The 23,480-nt window shown below is 36.9% G+C and overlaps 4 protein-coding genes across 4 annotated transcripts in view; 3 read left to right on the plus strand and 1 right to left on the minus strand.

Annotated features, from left to right (window-relative positions):
* Myo81F (unconventional myosin 81F) overlaps positions 1–9,036 on the minus strand; it is a 113,771-nt gene extending 104,735 nt beyond the window's left edge. Inside the window, exon 1 of the mRNA XM_028311074.1 lies at positions 8,806–9,036. The gene's annotated coding sequence lies outside the window, so the exon portion shown is untranslated. The remainder of the gene's footprint in view (positions 1–8,805) is intronic.
* LOC114357459 (uncharacterized) lies at positions 1,069–3,549 on the plus strand. The gene is made up of 2 exons (XM_028311072.1): positions 1,069–2,516; positions 3,019–3,549. The coding sequence occupies exons 1-2, from the start codon at positions 1,091–1,093 to the stop codon at positions 3,429–3,431; spliced, it is 1,839 nt and encodes a 612-aa protein (XP_028166873.1). The 5' UTR covers positions 1,069–1,090; the 3' UTR covers positions 3,432–3,549.
* A 934-nt stretch (positions 9,037–9,970) lies between the features above and the next one.
* Positions 9,971–23,448, plus strand: LOC114357449 (LysM peptidoglycan-binding domain-containing protein red). Its single transcript, XM_028311062.1, has 4 exons — positions 9,971–10,192; positions 10,291–10,577; positions 18,240–18,464; positions 19,647–23,448. The coding sequence occupies exons 1-3, from the start codon at positions 9,980–9,982 to the stop codon at positions 18,445–18,447; spliced, it is 708 nt and encodes a 235-aa protein (XP_028166863.1). The 5' UTR covers positions 9,971–9,979; the 3' UTR covers positions 18,448–18,464; positions 19,647–23,448.
* Positions 18,496–19,091, plus strand: LOC114357467 (uncharacterized; the record flags this gene model as incomplete). Its single annotated transcript, XM_028311081.1, has 3 exons — positions 18,496–18,571; positions 18,679–18,709; positions 18,926–19,091. Coding segments are annotated over 3 exons (273 nt in total), but the record flags the coding sequence as incomplete, so codon positions are not given.
* Positions 23,449–23,480: the final 32 nt, after the last annotated feature.

Here is a 23,480-nt window from a genome sequence, read left to right on the forward strand (position 1 = left end):
ATCCCGAGACCAAGTTCTGAACAGCGCCGGTGCACATCGCAGAGGGATGACCGTTTTTTCATGTCAACCTCTCTATGAAATCGTCATTTGACTGGCATCGACGTCCAGCAAGAGCTCAGAAATGTTCGTAGGATAGCTGTTAGCGAGTGGACAGTTCGTCTAAGATATGAGCAATTAAATTTGACTCCAAAAAGGCCTGCCACAGGCTGAAAACTGACGGCAGGTCACCGACAAGCACGCTTTCAATCAGCTCGCACTCGGAATGCGAGTAATGGAGGCGAGTTTTGTTTTCTCCCGAAAGCGTCTTAAAACTTTCGAAACCCAGGACTGGCTTATGTGGAGCTGACGTGCGACAGCCCGCTGGCTGAGCCCTTCTTGCAATAGTGCAACGATTTGTGCTGCTTCTGAAGGTGTAGAATCCCAGGTAAAGTGTCAAAAGAAGCGGAGATGTGTATGGATCAACGTGTGAAAGCAAAAATCCGAAAACACTTGCTTTTATGGGGGGTAAATAGGCCGCAACTCGCGACGTATCAAACAGTTGGTACATGTCTTTTTCCTTACTTCTTCACATCAGCCGGGATATCTTTTTAAATACTGGTGTGATTTAAATGAATTTGGTATCAATTTAAAGTTAAAAGTTTAATCTTTAAAATGGTGCTACTTTTTTTGTTACTAACAAATTGGTTAGTACACAAGATCGCGTGGAAACAACTTCATGTAAGTGATTCCATACTTTTGCTCGCAAGTGTAGTTAGCAGTTGTCAAACACTTGTAATTTATTTAGTTTCGTAGCTAGGACTTAGAATAATCGGCGAAAAAGTGAACAGACGGGGAATCTATGCCCGATTTTTATAAGTTCTATTTTTTCAAACACTTAGAAAATTTTGCATCTCGGGACTTAGAATTTTTTTGCTATTCGGATTTAGTATTTTCAAAGTTGTGTTAATGATTTGTTAATTAACTGTGCGGAATTAACTTTAATTTAATTGCGATATTAATTTATGTAGGTAATTAACTGTTCACATAATTTTTCCATGCCTAGTGATTTAGAAAGTCTTTTCTCTCAATGGATCACTCCTCAGAGGTCAATATGGAAGTCTTAGTTAAGTTACAGGAGGATGTGAGAGTTTCGATTAGCAAGGGTCATGTAAACTTTAAAAAGTCCCCTAAATCCAGAATTTCCCAAGCTTACATTGAGACACGGCTGGAAACATTAGAGGAACAATGGAGGTTGTTTACTGATACGCACCGAACTATTATTTCAGATATTGAGACTGACGAGTACAGGAGCTCTAGCTATTTCACAGATGATGTTTTTGAATCCACACACGAGCTCTACTGCGATTATAAGACCAACTTAAAAGAGAGCTTGAGTGAAGTTGTTGCTGTAACCTCGAGCAGTAAGTCTCCCATCCCGCAGTTCGGTACGTCTGTTAGTATGCCACAGGTTAAGCTACCCAAAATTAGTATTCCCACCTTCAGTGGAAAGTACACTGAGTGGACCACTTTTAAAGATCTATTTGAGTCCCTGGTCCATAGGAATGATAGTCTGGAAAATGTTCACAAGTTGCATTATCTTAAAGCCCACTTAACAGGAGAGGCAGAGCAGCTTTTGCGTCACATCCCTGTTACCGATGTAAACTATACTGAGTCTTGGTCTCTGTTGAACAAAAGGTTTAGCAATAAAAAGTATTTAGCCAACTGTTTATTAAAGCGCTTGATTAGCCAGACAAATGTTAGTTTCGAATCATCTGAGCTAATTAAATCTTTACTAGATACAACTTGCGATTGCCTAAACGGGTTGAAGAATTTGGGTTTAGAAACAGATTCATGGGATGTTATCGTAATTTATTTGATTAGCGCAAAATTAGATCCAGAATCTCGCAAGTTGTGGGAGGCAGAAATAAGCACCACTGACGACCATCCTACTATGAGCCAATTTAAGAACTTTTTAGAACATAGGTTCCGGTCACTTGAGTTTTTGCCTTCTCGATCAGTAAAGCCAAATGTAGTCCGCAATAACATTGCTGTTCATCACGTCACTGAAATATCGTGTCCATTTTGTTCAGAGAGTCATAGGTTATACAATTGCAAGAATTTTGCAAAAGAACAGGTGGACGCACGACGTAGTTTTGTTCGGTCCAACGGATTATGTTATAATTGTATGTGTTCTGGTCACTCCGTATTTGCTTGCCGTCAAACTTCCAGGTGCCGAGTTTGTAAAAGGAAGCATCATTCTCTTTTGCATGTCAGTAGTCCCAAATCAACTGATCAAAATGTTGAGAGCTCATCAGTTGATAATAGTGAAGTCATTGTAGCCACTTCGTTGCCTAGTAACTCCAGTGTTCATAGTGAAGTCCTTCTGGCCACTGCACTTGTTAGGGTAGAATCGCAGTCCGGAAATATGCTAACTTTTAGATCTCTGTTGGACCAAGGTTCTCAGGCTTCATTTATCTCGGAGTCAGCAGCACGATTACTAGGTTTAAAACGAGTTGCATGTAACGTAAATGTGTCAGGTGTAGGTGATAGAGTTCCATCTGTTGTTTCGAAATCATTGGTAAGCTTTAAGCTCCAATCGACTCTTGATCCCACTTTTGTCATTCCTGTTAAAGCTTACGTGTTAAAGAAACTGACATCAGTCATCCCAAAGCGGAAGGTTAATATTCAACTGAGTCAGAGCTTGACACAACTCAAATTAGCAGATCCCAAATTTCACACTCCTCATAAAATTGATTTGATTCTAGGAGCCGACATTTACAGCCAGATTTTAGTTGAAGGAATAATCAAGGGTTCTCCAGGCTCTCCTCTAGCGCAGAACACAAGGCTTGGATGGATCCTATCTGGCCAGGTTCATTCAGAACCTGTAGACGGTTCGCCGTTATGTCATAGTAGCAGAATCATCAGTTCGCACGCCCACAACGACAAGTGAGCCGTTGTTGAGGAATGGTCCCTCTTGGTTGACAAAAGAGCTATCGAATACAGTCCACTAGGTTGTAACCAAGATACCAATTTAGTCAGGTGTAGGTGATAGAGTTCCATCTGTTGTTTCGAAATCATTGGTAAGCTTTAAGCTCCAATCGACTCTTGATCCCACTTTTGTCATTCCTGTTAAAGCTTACGTGTTAAAGAAACTGACATCAGTCATCCCAAAGCGGAAGGTTAATATTCAACTGAGTCAGAGCTTGACACAACTCAAATTAGCAGATCCCAAATTTCACACTCCTCATAAAATTGATTTGATTCTAGGAGCCGACATTTACAGCCAGATTTTAGTTGAAGGAATTATCAAGGGTTCTCCAGGCTCTCCTCTAGCGCAGAACACAAGGCTTGGATGGATCCTATCTGGCCAGGTTCATTCAGAACCTGTAGACGGTTCGCCGTTATGTCATAGTAGCAGAATCATCAGTTCGCACGCCCACAACGACAAGTGAGCCGTTGTTGAGGAATGGTCCCTCTTGGTTGACAAAAGAGCTATCGAATACAGTCCACTAGGTTGTAACCAAGATACCAATTTAGGAAAAACTTAGCTCAGTTTCTACAGCCACCACAGATAGGTCTTCACAGGCACCCAAAATAGGTAACGTAGGGCTAGTGAAAGAGAATGATCTTCCCCGGCTCGTTGGCTTTATGACATCTTTGTTGACAAGCTTCCCGTCACTGACAATAATTACTCGTGTTGTTCGTTGGCTAACGTGTTATGCAAAAGCTCTACCATAAAATGACCTGTTTCGAAATTGTGTCTTACCTGTGGCAGCCTAATTGAGTCTCGTTTATTATTGTAGGGTTTGAATATTAGGATTTGTTGAAGTCATAAGCAACTGTACTCGCACAAGTCTCACATAGCATATATTAGATGTGTTATGTTTTAAGTATTGAAGTGTCAACTATGTTTTGTTTCTTAAGTTGTTTTAATTGTTTTGATATTTTATACAAGTCAATGTCATTACTTATATCGTACCAGTCCAATCAGGTATCAAGTACACTACTTTATAACTTAACTAATAACTAAGTTATAGGTATTTTGTCGAAGTCTCATGTACGCGATACTGATGTTAATGATGAACACCGCACGGTGTTCATGGTGGGCGGTTATGTTTGAGATTGCGTCTGTCATAGTTTAGAAAATAGTAATGGAAAATGTCAAAAGTCATAGGTTCTGAAATTGTGTAGCTAGATGGCGATGTGCTTCGTTAAATCGCGATATCATTTGATTTTTTCCTGACTATTTAAGTTAAAACTTTAAGGTTCAATATACTTCACTTTACTTGGATCAGTGTTTTATTTTACAACCACGGTCCGAGCTTTTTGGGACACTGTACAGCCATGGTTTTTATTCCAAGATATTTTGGGTTTAAGTACGAAAAAAAGTTTATCTTCCTGATTAATTACAATACTTTTTTTTTAGTTGACTAAAAATATCTATATTAAACTGGTCTGACTAGCTTTTTGCCATTAAACTCATTATTGAAGTATACACCATCATGATTATTAGTTTCATTTACATACATGGAATAGCAAATGAGTTCCATTTGTATGTTTTTTATTACTCTATTAAAAAATCTACGCGTCAAAGACCTCAACGTCCAAATTACGTTTCTCACATTTGTTTGATGATGAATAGCCTTAAATTACCGTGGAATTACTAAATGCTTTCAAGCGATGTTCCATCAACTTCAGATGCGATGGGATTATTGTTATTTAAAGAGGGAAAGAGATGGAGTCTGGTTAAAAAATGGTCTCGTGGACACCTGTTCACGTTAGAGCCCGTTTCGGAACATCTGGCCCGTTATTTTTATCCTGATATGCAACCTATACGCAATTTGGGCTGCAAAATTTTTGTTTTTAAAGCTCGAATTCCATAATTTGCTATCATCATAACGTTATTTCAAGGATTAAGTATTACCAATAACTTGTGATTCTTTGATGGTGTACAACTAACAAACTTTGNTCTGAATAATTTTGAACTTTACTGACGAACAGTTAAAGATTATTTTCTCTAACTCGAGATTATTCTGTAACATAGTTTCAAAAGGTAATATGTGCTCGCGATTCGTTGAAGGAATCAATTTGAAAACTGACGAACCTTTTCATTCCGTGACTGTACATAACATGCAAAAAAATTATAACAACCCTACTATTAAAACTAGATTATGAAGCTACAGAGAAATTATTGAAAAAATATGAGGCATATTACTGACTATATATTTTATATTATCTACATTATATAAAACTTTATTAATTATTCTATGTACGCTATGATTTAAAATGGCGATTTTGTAGGTAGGTATATTATTACGTTATCATATTATTAAGTATTAAAATATCATACTAAAAAAAAGTATTTTACTTTGGCGTACTCAAATATAATAAATCATATGCATTTATTTCGTCTTACAAATATTTAATTAGATAAAAATACTATACATAGACCCTAAATTATATTATCATTATATCCTTTTGCTCATAAACTGCATCATTTGGTTGACACAATATTTTATTTTATCACAATAACTAATATAATTTGTTTATAAATATTACACATTCGAGTAAACCTAGCGAATGTGTACTGTCTGTTTTGATTGTGTTATGTGGCTATCATGGACGACGTGCTGTCACTACTCTGCCGCAACACAGTTTTATTACTAGCGCGGATGGTAGTTGTCAATCTCGCCTACCAATGTACTACATAAATTTTTAACATGTACCTTATTTAACATCACGATTGTGTTTTGGACAAATAAAGTTATTATTATTATTTTTATTTTTAAGATTATATCTTTCTCCACCTTAAAGATGGGTNTTATTAACTACTATCACCTTTAGTATTTGTATGATACGCGTGATACAGCGAAACGCTATCTTACCCAAGCGGTTCTGCAGAGTGCACCCTGCATCGGAACTGCAATCAACGTGACCATTTACAATTAATAAATGGGGTATAATGTATTACAAAACGCAACGCGGTATGATAACGGGGACGTATTGTGGCGCAATAATTCATTATCGTAATTGCGGTAGCGTGTAGACGCAGACGTCTTTTTATTTTCTGAAGAAACTCAATTAACAGCAGTTACAGAGGCCCCTATCAATATGCCCGATTTTTTAACGCTTCCACTTAATGGCTAGGCAATTAAAAGTGGTCTGTTGAGTCCGTAATATTAACGGATATGTTCAAGCAATAACATCTGACATTTGATGAGGAAAGAATTAGAAACAAACAGTTTGGTATTAGAGCAATCAGAAAGTATGTAATTGCTGAAAAACTTTGACAAATTACTGTATAATCACGGCCGTTTTTTATGCGAACTTATAACTTACTAGACAGTTAAATAGTCAGTTTTACGTGTGGCGAGCTAATAACACTCGATCACTTAGTGTGTAAGGGGTTAAAAATAAGTGGTAATAGAAATGAAGACATTACAGATAAAGTATGTACCTACTTGGACAGCGAATGTCTCTTATTAACCTCCTCATGAGCCTCGTAAAGACTACAATGCAGTGTGACGGGCGCTTGCACGTCGTGATAGCAAGGGCAAATGCCTCGGGAAGGGTCACAGTCGTGTCCACTCTCCGTCGCATGCCCATTACTGTATCTCCTGATAAACTACGCCACTTTAAACCCTACCTCCTAGGGCATAAGACATCACTACCAGCTGGATCAGTGATTTTATCTACACTGACAACCATTTTGTAGCCGATGCCTTTACATCGGGCCCTTACAAGCCATTATGAAAATGCGTAGACCTTCGAGCGACGTATAACTGTGTGGTCTTATTGTTATTCTGAGGCGGTTTTCACTAACCTTAAAGGTTAAACTTTTACTTAGATTTTTCTGGTTATGATAGGTTTAAGCACCAGCAAGATGTAGGTACAACGGTTAGCGTTGTAGCACGGCCATATTTAGCGAGCACACCTAGATATTTTTAGTCATAACAAGCTATGTGCACATCATGTGTGTGGTCATGATAAAGGTACCTAAAAAGATCATAGTTAATAAGGAAACACCTGAGAGTTGAGTCCTACTTCCTCTTTACACTCTTTAGATTGTTAGTCAATCAATGGTACGGCGATGTATTAACGCAACACCACCCAATGACAACACACCGTTTGCCGTTAGTCAGCGACGCAACTCTTTCTCAGAACTACGGACCTGTATTTTGACGCATTCACACATAATAAACAAAAATGTGACCTACATTCGTGATCCTGCTACAGCCAATGACGTCAGAATCCGGATCGCCGTTTTTCTCTTAACTGCCGAGCCTCCACCAATGAATCTATTAAGTGCTAATCTACTGTAACCTTACCTGCTGGGATGGCCTAACCCGATTACAGGAATTGTTTGCGTGAAGGTAGAATTTCTTTGTTCTAATTATAGCACTTTACTGAGTTAATCCGTTTATCCATTTTTTCGTAGCAGTCAGGCGAAAGGGGAAATTTTCTATGACAAGACTTGCGGTTTTTGGTTAAAGTGCTTGGCAGGCTTAATCCGACTGTTTATGACGTAAAAGCGAGCCTTGATCTTGATCGGTCAATATTTGGCTGAAGGCAGATAAGAGGGATTCCACCGAGGTCAAGCATTTTCGTCATGACTCACGATAATGACAAAACGATCTCGAGCGTAATCTTGAATCAGGTTACTGGTTTGTGAGTGACTCACAACCTTTTTTTCTTTCTTTTATTCTATCCCAGAATTTTGTTTTACATACTAACGATCGGGGAGGGCGAGTTTACTGCATGGGGGTTCGTGATTCATGGGGTAGGAATCCGGTAAGCGTAACAGAACAGCTGACCGTTTTAGGTTTTTTGTTTTGAAACGGTATTACTGCCGATTCCAAAAGACAATGTTGCGGTTGGCTTTTATTGTATCGGGAATCGATAAATATTGGTGGACCAACATAATATTGTGTTCTTTTGTTAGGTAGGTCTATGTTTCGCCTATTATCTGGATCATAAAGCTTAGGCGCCACCAGAGTTACAGCTCACACGAATAAGAAGATCGATGTGGTTAGAAAAACAATCTATCTTTTTAATTCTTTACGCGTAGAAAACTAAGGTCATAGGCTAATAAGAATAGTCTGCATGTTTTTAATTATTGGAAAAATAATATTAGATCGGATTCGTAACAAATACTTGAAACATAAGTTGTTGGTTGTAAAAATGGACAATCGGAATTTAACGTTATCTAAGCACCACCATGGATGCGAAAGCCTACAGCTATGGCAGATTGGTTTTGTCGGCAGTGAACTGTCTGATTAGGTAATAAGAATAAAGGCTAATCAATTGATTAGTTTTTGTCGGAAGATGAGAGAGGTAGAACTGATATTATTCAGATAATTGGATTATCTATGAATAGACTATTAAGTTAAAGTAAAATTAACAGATCACAGCATAATTTAAAGTTTTCTTATTTTGAAACAGTACGGTATTCTTTCTTTCACGCATTTTTTTTTCTTTCTCTTTATTTGTTTGCATCGTAGGTAATTTATCAATACCTCTTACAATCGACGATGGTTAGCTGACAAGAATAAAAATTTGCAAGGTAGGGTATTCGGTGGAAGTAGGACCATCAGCGTAAATGCCAACGTTTTTAATTAATAATACTGCCAAAAAGTATTTCCCCACTGGTAATAAAAAACGTGCAGCTATCCGTCGTCCTGCGACCCTCGCAATATTTCGCTCGTGCGCCATGGGGCGGGCGTGCGCCGGACTGGGGAAAACAAGCCCAGTACACGATCCCAGCAAAACGACACAAAATAGAACGGTCCAAAAACATCAGTAACCATTACTTTCATTCATACATACCCTCAAAAACAATGAAATTTGCTGCTTGTTGTATCGATCACATGTGTACACAAATCATCAGTAAATGAAAAAATATGATTAATGTAATAAAAAAGCACAAATTTACAGAAAAAGTATTTCTGCACCACAACACAGTTAGTATACACACAGGTTCACCAAAAATAATGAGTTCATAGAATGAGAAATAAGTCAAAAAAGATTTTTTTTGTTAAAGAAACAACATCCACCCTTCCAAAGCACAGTGGTACTGAATAAATGAATGAATGACAAGAAGAACGATGTATTGAATGAATGTGATTGGGAGGGAGTATTCGTTCATTCGTATAACCCACAGATATCTGTGGTATAACCCCTGAGCCCCGATTACGGTAACTTTTAACGTCAACAATCCAGACACGCTTCTCGATTCTGCGATACGATTGGTCAAAACAGCTGACGTACGCTGTTGAACGACCAATCGTATCGCAGAATCGAGAAGCGTGTCTGGATTGTTGACGTTAAAAGTTACCGTAATCGGGGCTCTGTTCAATGGTTTCGAAACTGCTAGCGCCATCTAGTAGAATGAAGTTAAAACAATGTTCCCGCACTCTTAAGACGAATTATGTAGTTTCAGTTGTAGCTTATAGATGTCACTTTAAGCTAAAAATAATTTCTATGTTGTAATGAAAAAATATTGATTATACTTAATTAAAACTGATAATACAAATGACAATTATTATTTCTGTATTCTCTAACATCAAAATTATCACTTCACGGGATTTATTGCAACAATATCTATTTTAACGGTAAATAATATTTACCCTCCCGACGTTTCGGCTCGGTTGCACGAGTCATGGTCGCGGGCAGACAGACTCGTGCAACCGAGCCGAAACGTCGGGANACGTTTCGGCTCGGTTGCACGAGTCATGGTCGCGGGCAGACAGACTCGTGCAACCGAGCCGAAACGTCGGGAGGGTAAATATTATTTACCGTTAAAATAGATATTGTTGCAATAAATCCCGTGAAGTGATAATTCTCTAACATCGTTGATATTCAAGACATACTTTTATTTTAGATATTGTTTTAATTTTTTTAAATAGTAGATGTATCCAAACGCAAGTTCAACGTATGAACTACTATGAAGTTAGCATTTAGTGCTACTTTGGTGGCTAGCTTCACGCTCTTTCACTTCAACATGCCTGGCTGTCAACAAATGTCACTGTTCAATACGTCAAAAATGGAGGAGGACCGTCTTTTCGACGAGAGAGTTTCAATTCGAGAATCTGCTCGACCATTGAAAAAATACGGCAGCACTTGCAATCATATGAAAAGGAACGAAGAATACATTAAGCATGTCATGTCTAAAGGTGATACGCTGCAAGGAATCGCTCTGAAATATGGTGTAACTGTAAGTGCATCCGTCTCTTCACTAAAGTGTTATTATCTTGTTTATGTGCTAAATTATGGGACAAAAGTTATTTTTTGGACGTTCTATGTTTGTCGTAGATGGAGAAAATAAGGAGAGCGAATCGGCTATTTGCCACGGATAGTTTGTTTTTGAGGGAGTATCTTCTTATACCTGTGACAAAAGATTCCCCTTTCTACGAGAATGGGGAGCGAGTGACTGAGCCAGCGCCGCCCAGCCATCGAGCGTCAATCGCTGGGATGCCTACTAGAGACTTTTCGCCAGGCAGTCCAGACGAAAAGAAAAGTTTTGACGACTTTTTGAATAGGCTAGACTCATCCCTGGCAGATATAAAGAAACATGTTGAAAAGTCCAAGGAAAACAGTGAGTGAGTACCTTTTTTATCTACATAAAGCTATTTTAATATCTAAACATAATATTGAAGGATGTAACAATGTAGGCACGCATCAATTAACTGCAATGTGAACCAATAGTTATAAAAGTCTAGTGTACCGAAGGAGATATGATAAAGTAAACAGAAGTTGGGTCTGTGCTTTACTTACTATTTTGATAAAGTTGTTTGTGGAGCCTGATAAGAGTATTTGATAGTTGGTAATGTTGGGCTCCAAGTTAACGTCTACTAAATATTCCATTCATATTTGGAATTTAGCCTTAAGTAGTTGCTTACTGTTCTTTATCCTGCCACAAACCATGTGTTACCATAATGGATTTTGAACTTCATAACTTGTACTTATGATTCCAAATCATTTGAAGAAATAAATCTACAAGAATGCAATTGCTTTTAGAATTGTTAATCAGTAGCAGTCAAGGCAATAGTAATTGATTATTCCATTATAAGAAAGGGCAAATGAATCCAGTTAATTTTTTGCTCATTATCTCTTAGCTATGTAATCTTAGTAAAAGTGTTGAGCATTAGCAAATGTTGTGATTACACAACATAATTATGTAGTTGGTTTAGTTAATAAACACAAAATAGTGTTAATTGATCAGTAAATAGTTACTTATTTATTTTCTATCAGGATTGATATTAGGATTAGTAACTATTTTCATGAATGCAATTCTATCTTCTTGTGATTTTCATTAGATTAGTAACTGTTACAACAGTTATTCTAATTTAAATCAACAAATAATAACTAAACATAAAAGTAAAGATTTTCTTGCTCCATTATTACAATTATAGAGTGATACATAGCCTGCAAAACGAGTTAAGTGATTGGCACCTGTATATTAACAATGTGACAATTAACTCTACAGTAGGTTTGTTATGAATTATGTTATGAATGTTTAACCTTTAACTATGGACGTCGGGTCTCAGAGGCCCACCCCCCTTTTCAATTTCTTGGTTTCAATACCTTCCCGCCACGTGCTGCTCTCGACCATCTCAGTAGCTTCAGTTTTAACTGTGTTAGGACCGAGGAGGCATAAAATCGCGTCTTCCGGCACTTATTACGTGAGTAATAACCATTCAAAATTTTATCGGGGTCTGGGAGACCCGATGACTATAATTTCCATACAAACATACTTGTATGGATGTGACTTGTTAACTATATTTTTTTATAGTATATTATTATAATATGTTGTAAATTGTTTTAGTTTAAGAATACATAATGGTAGAAAGTATCTGAGTACATCAGCTATATTATTAGCCCTACTATCTAAGTAACATTCCAGAAGTAAGGTTTTACTTGTAGACAATCCTTCTTTTGAGTTTAGATGTCTTAGAAGGTACCATTGCTGCAGATTCCGATTCTGAATGGTGTATATTTTGCCTATCAAAGCTCTCAAAGAAAGATGACACATGCCTGTAGAGATAATTTGTCTTTAGTGTTCTAGGCCACTGTTTATATTTTTTGTAAGTTTAACCCTTGTCAAAATTTTTATTTTATGTCTTTCAGAAATTCTGTTTATGTTTTTATGTTACACGGTTATTAATAAGCAAGGAAAAAAATATTAGTTTGATTTATTATTAATCTACTGTAATTAAGGAGCCTGTATGTGATGCTAAGTCAATTAACACTGAAAAATGACTATGTTTTTTAAATTTGCCAAAAAATAATTAAATAATGATTAAAAATTGATTACATTTACTACTAGATCCTTTATTAACAGTTTTTTTTATATATATCAACTCTTTGATAAATTCAAATTGGTTCAGATATGAAATTATGAAGAATTTTAGATAGGGGTCTGTGAGACCCGACGTCCATGGGAGTGTGATTATTTTTTCACGACTATAGTTAAAGGTTAAAATTAAACATTGTAAGACTTTGTTATACTTCTATTAGTGTCATAATTTTTGATTACATTGCAATGTAAATGAATATAAGTCATTTGTGCCATTTAGGTTTATTTTTTTATCTTATGATTCTGTATTATGGACAGTAAAAACTACATTAGAGAAGTACTTAAAATTAAGTACACAATCAATACAAGAAAAAAAATCGCCATATTTTTATTTTTCATTTTTTTGCTAGTCACTACAACCCTTCCAAAGGGCCAGATACAGTTATCTACAAAAACGCATTTAAGTTTTTGCACGTCTGTAAATGGCTTAACCCAAGGCCGCTGCGCGCGCGCCGTGATTCATTCATATTATGCTTCAGCACTTTCTACGGTCACATGACAGGTCCCGCTACGCGCCATTCTCAATTTTTACATTGCGTAATTATCTGCATAGATTGAAGTTATTGTGTTTTTTAATTTACCATTACTGTTTTTTACCATGGAACAGTTTCTATTGCCTGGCTCTAAAAGCTGATGGCACACAAAATAGCTTTTATCACCCGAAGAAACACCAGCTGTAAACTGTTATTTCTTTTTAAATATTCAGGGATCCTCCCATCCATGAGCCTAAAAAAATATTTAAAATCCGCAGGTTTTTGGCTAGGACCACTGCTAGAGAGCATGTCAAACTATTTTTTGCCCAAATACGGTATCTTCTCTATTTAGAACGTCGTCGTCGTCGTCGTCTATCAGTTCAACTGTGGTAAAAGTTCCCCTCCATATTTAAATTTTACACGGATTCCTTCGTTTTCTATCGAATATAATTCTAACTTTAGGCTTGTAGTATTTCAATAAGGCTTGAAAATTTACAAAAGAGTAGGTACTAGGCGTACTCTACTCCTATAATGTATAATGCAATGTGGTTCACGCTATCGTAAACTCACTGAATCGATGGAATTTGTTTTGGTTGGTTTCTTTTATGACTAACTTTTCCCGTGACCTACCATTATTATCTGTTTGCACGGTATGTCGGCCGGTATACTGGAACTCTCTAGTGTTTATCATACTTTATAATAACACTATAGCAACTGTTATTGTAATATTATTGAATCAAAGTAGAATTTGGCTTATATCATTCGAAGAAAATTGATAGCAGGGATTTCCATTTTTAACTAATAAAGATTCAAGTCGTGTATTAATCACAAATTGCTATAAAATAAAACATGAATAGAGATAACCTACAGCTTATCTAAGTATGCAGTTGGATCTGGCATCTCCTATATTTTACGTGTTATTTAAATGACGTCGTCGGCTAGAGTTATATATTTTTATAGCTTTTCATGTATATTTAACCTTAGCAAAGGCACATAGGGCGTGTAGCGTGCGTGAGGTTCTGCTAACTGCGTCATACAATTTATAGTGCGTAGGTATAACGGAATTGAAATAAACTTAATCCAAGATTTTGTCATTAAAATATCAATTAAAATGGTGTTCGCTTTCTGTTTGTCAAGGCTTTTATGATCGCCGTGTGCCAGAGGTTTTAGCTTCGTTATCACAAACTTGTTGAGATACTGAAGTTTGCATTTCAAGGTTAGACAAGGACGGTAATAGCACGACGTTATTGATCGCGAGGATATGATTATTACGTTTTTAATATACTTTCTAGCTGCACATAGACAAGTGATAAAACTGGGGAATTGTCCATCATCTTTTAATCAACTAGACTTATATTAGAACCCGTTTAATGTAAGGACGTTTGTTCTTAGGAATTTCGGAAACGAAAAAGCCAGCTAGAGTTACTAAAAGCTATGAATAGAATTCTCGATTGCCGAAATGCTATAGGCTAGTTACTGGCTGGCTTACAGTTATCTTTTATGATGTTTCGACAGCTATCCCTCGGGATTTCTCCCAACCAAGGTTTCTTTGGAGGCCAAGCTTTAGATCCTGGCTATACAAGAGTTGCAGGGGTGAAAGTGTGGTGGGATAAGTCCGGGTAGTCTTTTAAGACCTAAGGTTTACGATACCGCATGAGTGTTCACCATTGTGTTCACTTGGTGATTGGAGATCCTATCTCCTGGACACGGAGAATAAAGATCGTATAAAATGTATAACGGAGTAACAAGGATTGTATAACGGAGTTATAACTCTGAAAGTACATACGTAAAACGAATTCGTTAGCCAGCACTTTATTTGTGTCCCTCTTTCTTACCGGGACACTGATAGAGCTATGCATGGTTAAAAGACGGTGGTGATATTCTATTATTAGAATTTTAGTTGTACCTAGTTAATAGCTGAACCTATGGAGGTTGAAGAGTCAGATAGAAGAGTAGAAATACTAGTAGTTGCTGAAACCATCTGTCTGTCATATCTTCATTGTCACGCTGTGATGCTGTGGACTGCCATTAGACAATTTAATTGGCATCTACTGCTATTTAACGCTGTACAACTGTCCGGTTGATGAATGTGCCACTGATAATGACGCACTATAATGTATAATCAGGGTCAGCGCCCTCATTACTATGTTGTATCACTTGTTATCAGCAAGCGAGGGGACTCGACGAAAACATTTGTTTAGGACGCCATTTTTTATCCAAGAAAGATCATGATCTTTTACTGCGCGGCTTGAAATAACGTTTAGCGGTCGTTTCAATTTACACTCACTTACCAATTTATTGGACTGTTTTAAAATCTTCCTACAACTTATTACAATACACAATACTTACTAAGAACAACACGGTGACCAATATTGTGTAGGTTAAGGTCCATTTCACTTTGGGAAAAAATATTTTTCATTTATTTTCCAATATAATTTTAATAAAGGCACTAAATAAATAATTTAATTGGTAAAGCCTGGTCCGTGAGCACGTAGATTTTTGTCCAATGACCCCAAGCTACCCATCCTTATCGCTCGCGCGTAATTACATATATTGCTGTCGCGACTGTGCGCAGTGAGTGTGCGAGCGCGACAGCAACATAATTACGCGCGAGCGATAAGGATGGGTAGCTTGGGGTCATTGGACAAAATTCTACGTGCTCACGGACCAGGCTTTAGACATCGTAAACGTAGTTTTAAAAAAAAAAAAAGGTGGCATGACTCTACAAGATCACTGTAAGAAATATCAAGGAAAGCTTAAATTATGAATCCTAAATGAAGTACCACATAGAATAAATATACAGGGTGTATAATATATTTTATTTATTTTATAATCAGCAAGATTTCCAAAATTTTATTTTAGATTCTCAAATACTATCAGGCAAGTCTTCACAACACTTCGAGTTGTTTATTATAACTGGAAGTATTATTTACGATTAATCGCATAAACTAACCAATCCATCAAATTCTTCCTGTTTATCCAGAGATCTAAATCCGGGAAGGCTGTTCCATGTTATATCTAAAAATATGAACGACGCTATGATGAGGTAAACATGTTTTGATTTGGATTCGTAGCGTTGTAGTTTTGCAATTCCAAACTGTTCATGAATATAGTCTGTAAGAGACAATAAAGGATACCCACATATTATTACCATATTTACTACTAGAAATAACGTAGCAATGCGAACTGCTTTCGAAGAAAACAATACAATTCATAGAGATTCAATAGAGAAGCTTATAGGGTTCATTTTATTAAATTCAATAGCTACATCCATTCCATTTCGGCAGGTCTTGTCTCTTATTCTAGAAACCAAATTGTATCGAGCTACGAATATTATTTTGTCGCTGGAAGTGGGACTCTATCTGGTTGTATTAAAGCATATCCTGTTGTTAAGGATTGTGGGAAGTAGGTCAGCGGGAGTGGTCAGCTGTTGGCCAGCCATCCTGTAGTGCGGCTAAAAATATTCCATTGAGTAAACTCGCTTGTTTAATCCTTGTACTGTTCCTTCAGTTATATTTCGCGCCAATGTAAATGACAATTGTGTACATTATGATAGAAATTCACTGATACAGATACTAAATTGTCTCGTGAACTCAATATTATTTCACTTTGAAATCTTAGTAAATACTTACTCATATTACTGAGTCCAAAGAAAGTACGGTTTGAATGTTAGCCGGCTATATTAGCTTACAAGATTTGCCAAAGACGGCAGGAACTGTGTATATTATAAAGGCACAGTCAATTATTATAAGTTTCATGGAACGCAATAACCTCATTCACGATTCTCGCAAATCGATATTTTTTATCGTCAAACTATAATGTTTCGGAACCAAAATTTTTTCCGTTATCATGCTATATTCGACAACTATCAGAGTGTTTCATTTTGAAAGTTTGTTGATATTTTATGTACTTTGCTCGTCTCCAACACGAATGTTCACTGAAGTCTAAAAACTAATTTTCAAAAAACATTCGCAATTAAATGATATGAATATGTGTACGCGATAAGGGTTATTCGTATCATTGTGTCCCAATTAAATGTCGCATATTGTCCAGGGAAAATTCTGTTGTACAAAAACCTAACCTAACTAAATCTTTATGTCCCTACTTCATTTTATCTCAGTGAAAGAACAACTCTTAAAATAGGCGTCTAGACGAAATAATGTAAACAAAGAGCGATACCTTCGTCAGTTTTGCGACTAATTAAGTACACAACTAATAATTTAGTAATTATTGTAGAGAATTCACGCTTCAACCGAGTTGTTAATGATAATTGCTTGAGCAGAAGTAGTAAACATAATATTAACTTATACGTCACAACACGCCTCTGTGGACCAGCTCTAGACTGTAGATTCTGTATAGTCCTGTTGAGACATACAAAAGAAATGGGTCATGATGTCATAATTCAGAATAAGAATTATGCAGATATGATTCAAAGTTTTATAGATGGTAAATCGATAGATTCTGGTTAAACTACAGTTACCCTCAGACCAACACCATCAGAAGCCAGAAGTAGCTTGCTATTTCAAATTTTCAGCACTAACTATTTGGTAGGAAGTAGGAACTGTCTAATTGACTCTATGACACAACCGCCAGCGTTTTCGTAATGAGTCTCGTCACAGATCTCGTGACTGCTCGAGATTAAGAACAGTCACGTGCTTTTAAATTAATAGATTGTAATTGATATATGTATCTCTACTTTGCAGTCGTTATAAAGCTTTCCTATTGCAACAAGCTGCTTAGTGGTCATTTAGTAGCCGATTCAAAAATTAAGGAAATTATTATAATCGTTTTTTTCTCTGTTTCATGGTTTACTTATTGTAATGATGTCAGTTATTTAGTCACAAGTATTGATTACCTAGTGTTTCTAATGATACTTTTGTAACAATAGACACATCTTACTCCCTCGGGCATTCACCTACCTTTTTGTTGTTTTGTTAATGATAAAAGTTAATAATGAGTTTTAACTATCGTTATCGTGCATGCAATATTATTTGTACTTGTTTTCCAAAAATAATTGCCTATGTTATCTATTGTTAATAGCAGTATACTAGAATGATTCACATAGAGTTTACAGAAGACGGTAATAATAGGCCCACCATTAAGGTTTCATACAAAAACTTTAGTAGTTATTGTATACGCAGGACATGACATATTCCATGCATCTAAATGAAGTGAGTCACCAAGCAGTGCTCTACAAAATACGGAATATCTAGGACAGGCTAGATCTATACAAGAAATCCAGTCTCAGCTCTCAATATCTAAACAAAATAGATGTAGATTCTGATCCAACACATCTAAGTAAAGGTCTCTATTCTCGAATTGTCTTGGTCGCTTGTCTCTGACCAAGTTCTAGATTCAAACCATAGATTCTGATCCAACAGATCTAGATTTTGATCCTCTGTGGCACTAATACGACAATACTCTCATTCCAGATTCGTGAAAGAAATCGACGAGGGCTTCGTGAGACACCGCCCGACCGCCCGCTTGCGGCAGTCAGCGTCCATGGGCGCGTCCACGTCTTACAACGAGGTGATCCCGCCGCCGCTGCCGCCACCGACCGCCACCCTGACCCAGGGTCGCCGGGTCGACTCCTCGCTGAAGCGTCTGGAGAGAGCGCACGACGACCTGTTCCAGTTGTAGCGGTCGAGGCAGCGCAGGTGTGTTAACCATCTGATCCGTAAGCAATCATCTGGTCGGTCAGCTAGACTTGTCAGCGTCGGGCGCAAGACGACCTGTTCCAGTTGTAGCGGTCGAGGCAGCGCAGGTGTGTTAACCATCTGATCCGTAAGCAATCATCTGGTCGGTCAGCTAGACTTGTCAGCGTCGGGCGCAAGACGACCTGTTCCAGTTGTAGCGGTCGAGGCAGCGCAGGTGTGTTCAGTGATCAATCCGTCATCGTCAGGTCATCTAGACTTGAGGCAGTCAGCGTCAATGGGCGCGTCCACTTCGTACAACGAGGTGTTCCCGCCGCCGCTGCCGCCGCCGACCGCCACCCTGACCCAGGGTCGCCGGGTCGACTCCTCGCTGAAGCGCCTGGAGCGGGCGCACGACGACCTGTTCCAGTTGTAGCGGTCGAGGCAGCGCAGGTACGTTCTGTGACCTGCTCCGTCATCATCAGGTCATCTAGACTTAAGGCAGTCAGCGTCCATGGCGCGTCTTCTTCGTACAACGAGGTGATCCCGCCGCCGCTGCCGCCGCCGACCGCCACCCTGACCCAGGGTCGCCGGGTCGACTCCTCGCTGAAGCGCCTGGAGCGGGCGCACGACGACCTGTTCCAGTTGTAGCGGTCGAGGCAGCGCAGGTGTGTTACCATCTGATCCGTAAGCAATCATCTGGTCGGTCAGCTAGACTTGTCAGCGTCGGGCGCAAGACGATCTGTTCCAGTTGCAGCGGTCGAGGCAGCGCAGGTGTGTTCTGTGGCCAGCTCCGTCATCATCAGGTCATCTAGACTTAAGGCAGTCAGCGTCCCGCCGCCGCTGCCGCTGAGAGTCTCAGCATAGTGCTGATTGACAGTCTCAGCTTGAGACTGACCTGGGTTAGACTGTAGACAAACTGAAGCTAAACTTGCTGAAACGCCTAGGACATGTGCACCTGGTGGCTAGGGCAACACATGTACTTTACTTAGGACCTACCAGGACTAGTCAGGGTGGTAATTAAATAGCTACGCAAATATCCACACCTGATTAGCTGTAACCACATTGACACCTCGCTGAGATGCTTGAAAAGAATATACGACATTGTTTTTACGGCTTTGTTTGTAAGATTTCCAGTTTTCATTGGCGCGGTAGACCGTTTAGACTGCTATGATTGTACTAATCAAGTTATGTCTCATGTTCCAGGTATGCGCGGTTCCAATGAACGTGACGCCTGCGGCTGAGATGTCCAGCATCTGTATTACGTAAGGCGATTGCCCCCAGACGCCATGAAGTCGCTATCATCGTGATAGCAACTACGGCTGTCAGGACTCAGCGATCGCCATCCGTAATAGCACCGCGTACGGTGAGCGCGTGAGGTCACCTCCACATGGACACTATCTGTGAGTGATGACGTTTTAGTCCTATGAACACAAGTAAAAGTAATCTAATAATTTTAAGTATAGTTAAATGTAACATCCAACAGTCGATAGCTTTGGTAGGCTGACGTTGAAAGGTCCGAGTGTCTGAAAAATAGTTTTATTGAAAAAAAACTTGTTATGAACGAAAATAGTTGCAGGTTCTACATTTTGTACAGACGATAGCACATCAAGATAAAAACTCATATTATCTAGTTACAATAGACACTAAAGTACGAGTAGCTGTGCTTTCGACTGTACATCTTACATTATTTTGTCTATACATGATCATCTTTGCCGATGTACGTAAAATTTGGCCCTTCACTCACTTTGCTACTTCGGAGTAGCAAAGTTATAGGACGTGCAAGGACCGCGTACATATTTAATATGACCAGAATTTGGTTATAAATGTAGATAAATAATACCTTGCTTGACAAAAATAAGTACATTAATGTCACATTTATTTCAGTTAAACCTTCTTTGTAAGGGGAACTGATTGTTGGTCAAATCAATACGTTTATCCATGATTAACCCAAATATGTTAATGATTTGCAAATCTGAATGTAATCTTGCGATAAAATAAGTGTATTTAGTAAATCAGTACCGAATTATCAATGACTGATTCATTGATATTTGACCTGTTGGCCAAATAATATGTACCTCTTGAAAACTGCTAAAACAAATAACTTTATGCATCAAGACGCTATATACAATAATAAATTGAAAAGATGTTATTAAAAAATCTAAAAATTACATCCTATCTACACGTAAGCAAAAAACAGAAACGAATTTTCAGATTGTTTGTGAACTTGAAATAAAACCTGGCAGCTAGTCATTAAGACCATAGATATGCACAATGGCAACAATTTATTAACCTATTATGTACTTTAGGAAGTACTTTATCGCCGCTTTCTATGTACTGTATACAGATATGCAATCTCGAACCTCACGCAGCTCACTGGATGGTCAAGTGATAAATTACTATTCATAATAAATATAGATATAGATATTAGCTAGGTAATGCGTATATTATATGAATATGTATCAGCCCTTTTAAGAAACCGGTCTTACCGCTGCCTCTGACAAGACCAGCTCATAGACAAAGTAACATTCGATATTTAAATTCGAGAATTTAAATTAGAAATGACGAAAGCTTTCGGCGACTCGTTTGACCGAAGCTATCTAATGCCACGTAGATTATAAAATATTTAATAGATTAACTAGCGGAGCGAAATCGTTTCGAGACGTTACTTTGTCTACAGGCGATAGCGATAGATAGACATAGACAATACATAATATTGGTTGTTACATGCAAAGTCGTATTTGCATTTTTTGTTTTAGAATATTTTATCTATTTATTTAAATTGGTACATGCAAAATTCCAAAATGCTGTGAGATGTAATTATATTTTTAGCAAACATAGTAAAATAAATTAATTAGCCTATTTGTTGAATTAGCTAAATGCAGTAAAGGTCACATTACGAGAAATGATAGCCTCTAAATGTGTAGCATTCTACCGATAAGTCAAGATGAGTATCTAATAAATTATGTGTTAGATATGAATACGTCCACGTTACAACAATATACATAAACGTAACTAAATAATATGCCTACCTACATAAAATATAAAGGATTTTCTTACTAAAATATAAATGTTGCTATTTTAACTGTAGGCAAAATATACATTAAAAAACTGAATTAAATAGCGTTGACTCGTTTTATATTTATTTTATAGATTTACTCAAAATATGGCAAATAAATTACGCATATTTAAACATAGCATATTAAAACCCAAATTAATAATGTATCCATAATTGTTTTTAAAGTAAATAATAATCATAATAGATTTATTGTATTCTAAGGTTGAATGTACACTACATGAGAAATTTCCTTCATTTTCTTTTCTGCTTAAATAACTTCAATGGTATTTTCTATAATATTCTGACTTCCAAATAGAGATCCAGATTTGTGACCTCATGATGAAAGAATTTCTATCCATATATAAACATAATATCCTCAGATTAAAAGGGATTTTTCTATAACTACGCTAAATTGGCTGTCCTATATTTTTCATTCACAATTTGTGTAACTCTGCTATGATAGTGTAAATTCGACCTTACGACGCCAAGTACTAAAGAGGCACTAAATAAATGTAAAAGTTGTAAAATAATATTTGTTGAGCTTAATAGAGTATAACAAATACCTGTTTTATTCGTTGTGTAAAAGTATAATATCATATAATGTATCGTAGAACTAAGACTCCAATATACAACAGCGAGTTGTATAATATGATTGTCACGTTTGATCCTTTATTGTCATACATATAATAAGAGTAATGTCGTGTGTCTGGTGTTCGTCAATGTATGTCAAATCATTATATTTAAAAATTCTTCTTCACCAAAATAAGGTCTCGGGAGAGTGACTAAAGAGAGATAATAATGAGAGATTTAATACAAAATTGACATCTTAGCTACTGTTGAAATTTAAGCTGAAAGAGCACATCAGTATAATATTCCTTACATGAATGTTATTTGCATTGATGTGAATAAAGAACACTAGTTGATGATATTCATATTCATTTTATTCACTTCACAATGTACAAATATTAAAGACAGATGTTAAAAAAATGTTACATTGCTACCTCCCAGAGGTATATGTGATTTGTAAATTACAGACTATTAATAGTCCATGTACTATAAATAGTACACGACATTTTATAATAGCAATTGTTTTATTGTGGCAGTGAAAGGATTAAGTTAACATTGGATTAGGTATATTGTAAATTGCCTGTTATTTTGGTGAAGAAGTAGTTACTAATTTTATAAGTTACAAGTTTTGTCGCAAATAAATATAGTGTTTTGTAGTTTAGTGTAATCTATTGTTAATATACAAATGTCATTTTTGATGGATGTGTTGAATTTTCACAATAACATTTTGTAAGCCCTCTTTGGCGATATTTGCTATAAGACATTTTGAATAATCTTTATAATTTTTGCATCACATTGAAGCGTGTTTGTCGTGAGTGTATCATTATGTAATATTTCAGTGCCTTGTGACAAGCTCACGTTACTTCCAATGTATCTATGTGTAAACTTTATAGTCATTTTGCAGCTGTATCCTTCATTATTATTTCATATTAATTCTATTAGTGAATAACTCAACGAAGTATAAGTTGCAATAGAGGACAATTATACGCTTTTCTGCTTATTGATTCTGGTGCTATAATTTGTTTTTATGCGTTTATGTATTCCAAGCAGTGACTGTCCATCTGATATTAACTGAAAGATACATATTTTACAGATTAACTCATCCCAGCTCAGTTGGATATACAGCTTTATAAGTTAAAAAATCGAACAAGTTTTTTCCAAATTATTGTTGTTTACTAAATTATAAGAGCTATGTAAAATATTGTATATAGTTTCATGTATTTATGTATACATTTAGTGTGGCTCTACTGTAATATCCATTGTGGATAGGTCCAATACAATTCAGTTATATTTTGCAGATTAGTGTACGCTTTTATTTTTGTAAATTATCCCCTTTAATTTATGCTAGTTGAGCTTTAATAAATAATATTTTATTACATGTTACTTTAGTGTTTCATTTACTTTAAAGGTCAGGA

This window comes from Ostrinia furnacalis, unplaced genomic scaffold (assembly GCF_004193835.3).
Source record: "Ostrinia furnacalis isolate ACB-3 unplaced genomic scaffold, ASM419383v2 OfSCF3159, whole genome shotgun sequence".
Lineage (NCBI taxonomy): Eukaryota > Metazoa > Arthropoda > Insecta > Lepidoptera > Crambidae > Ostrinia > Ostrinia furnacalis.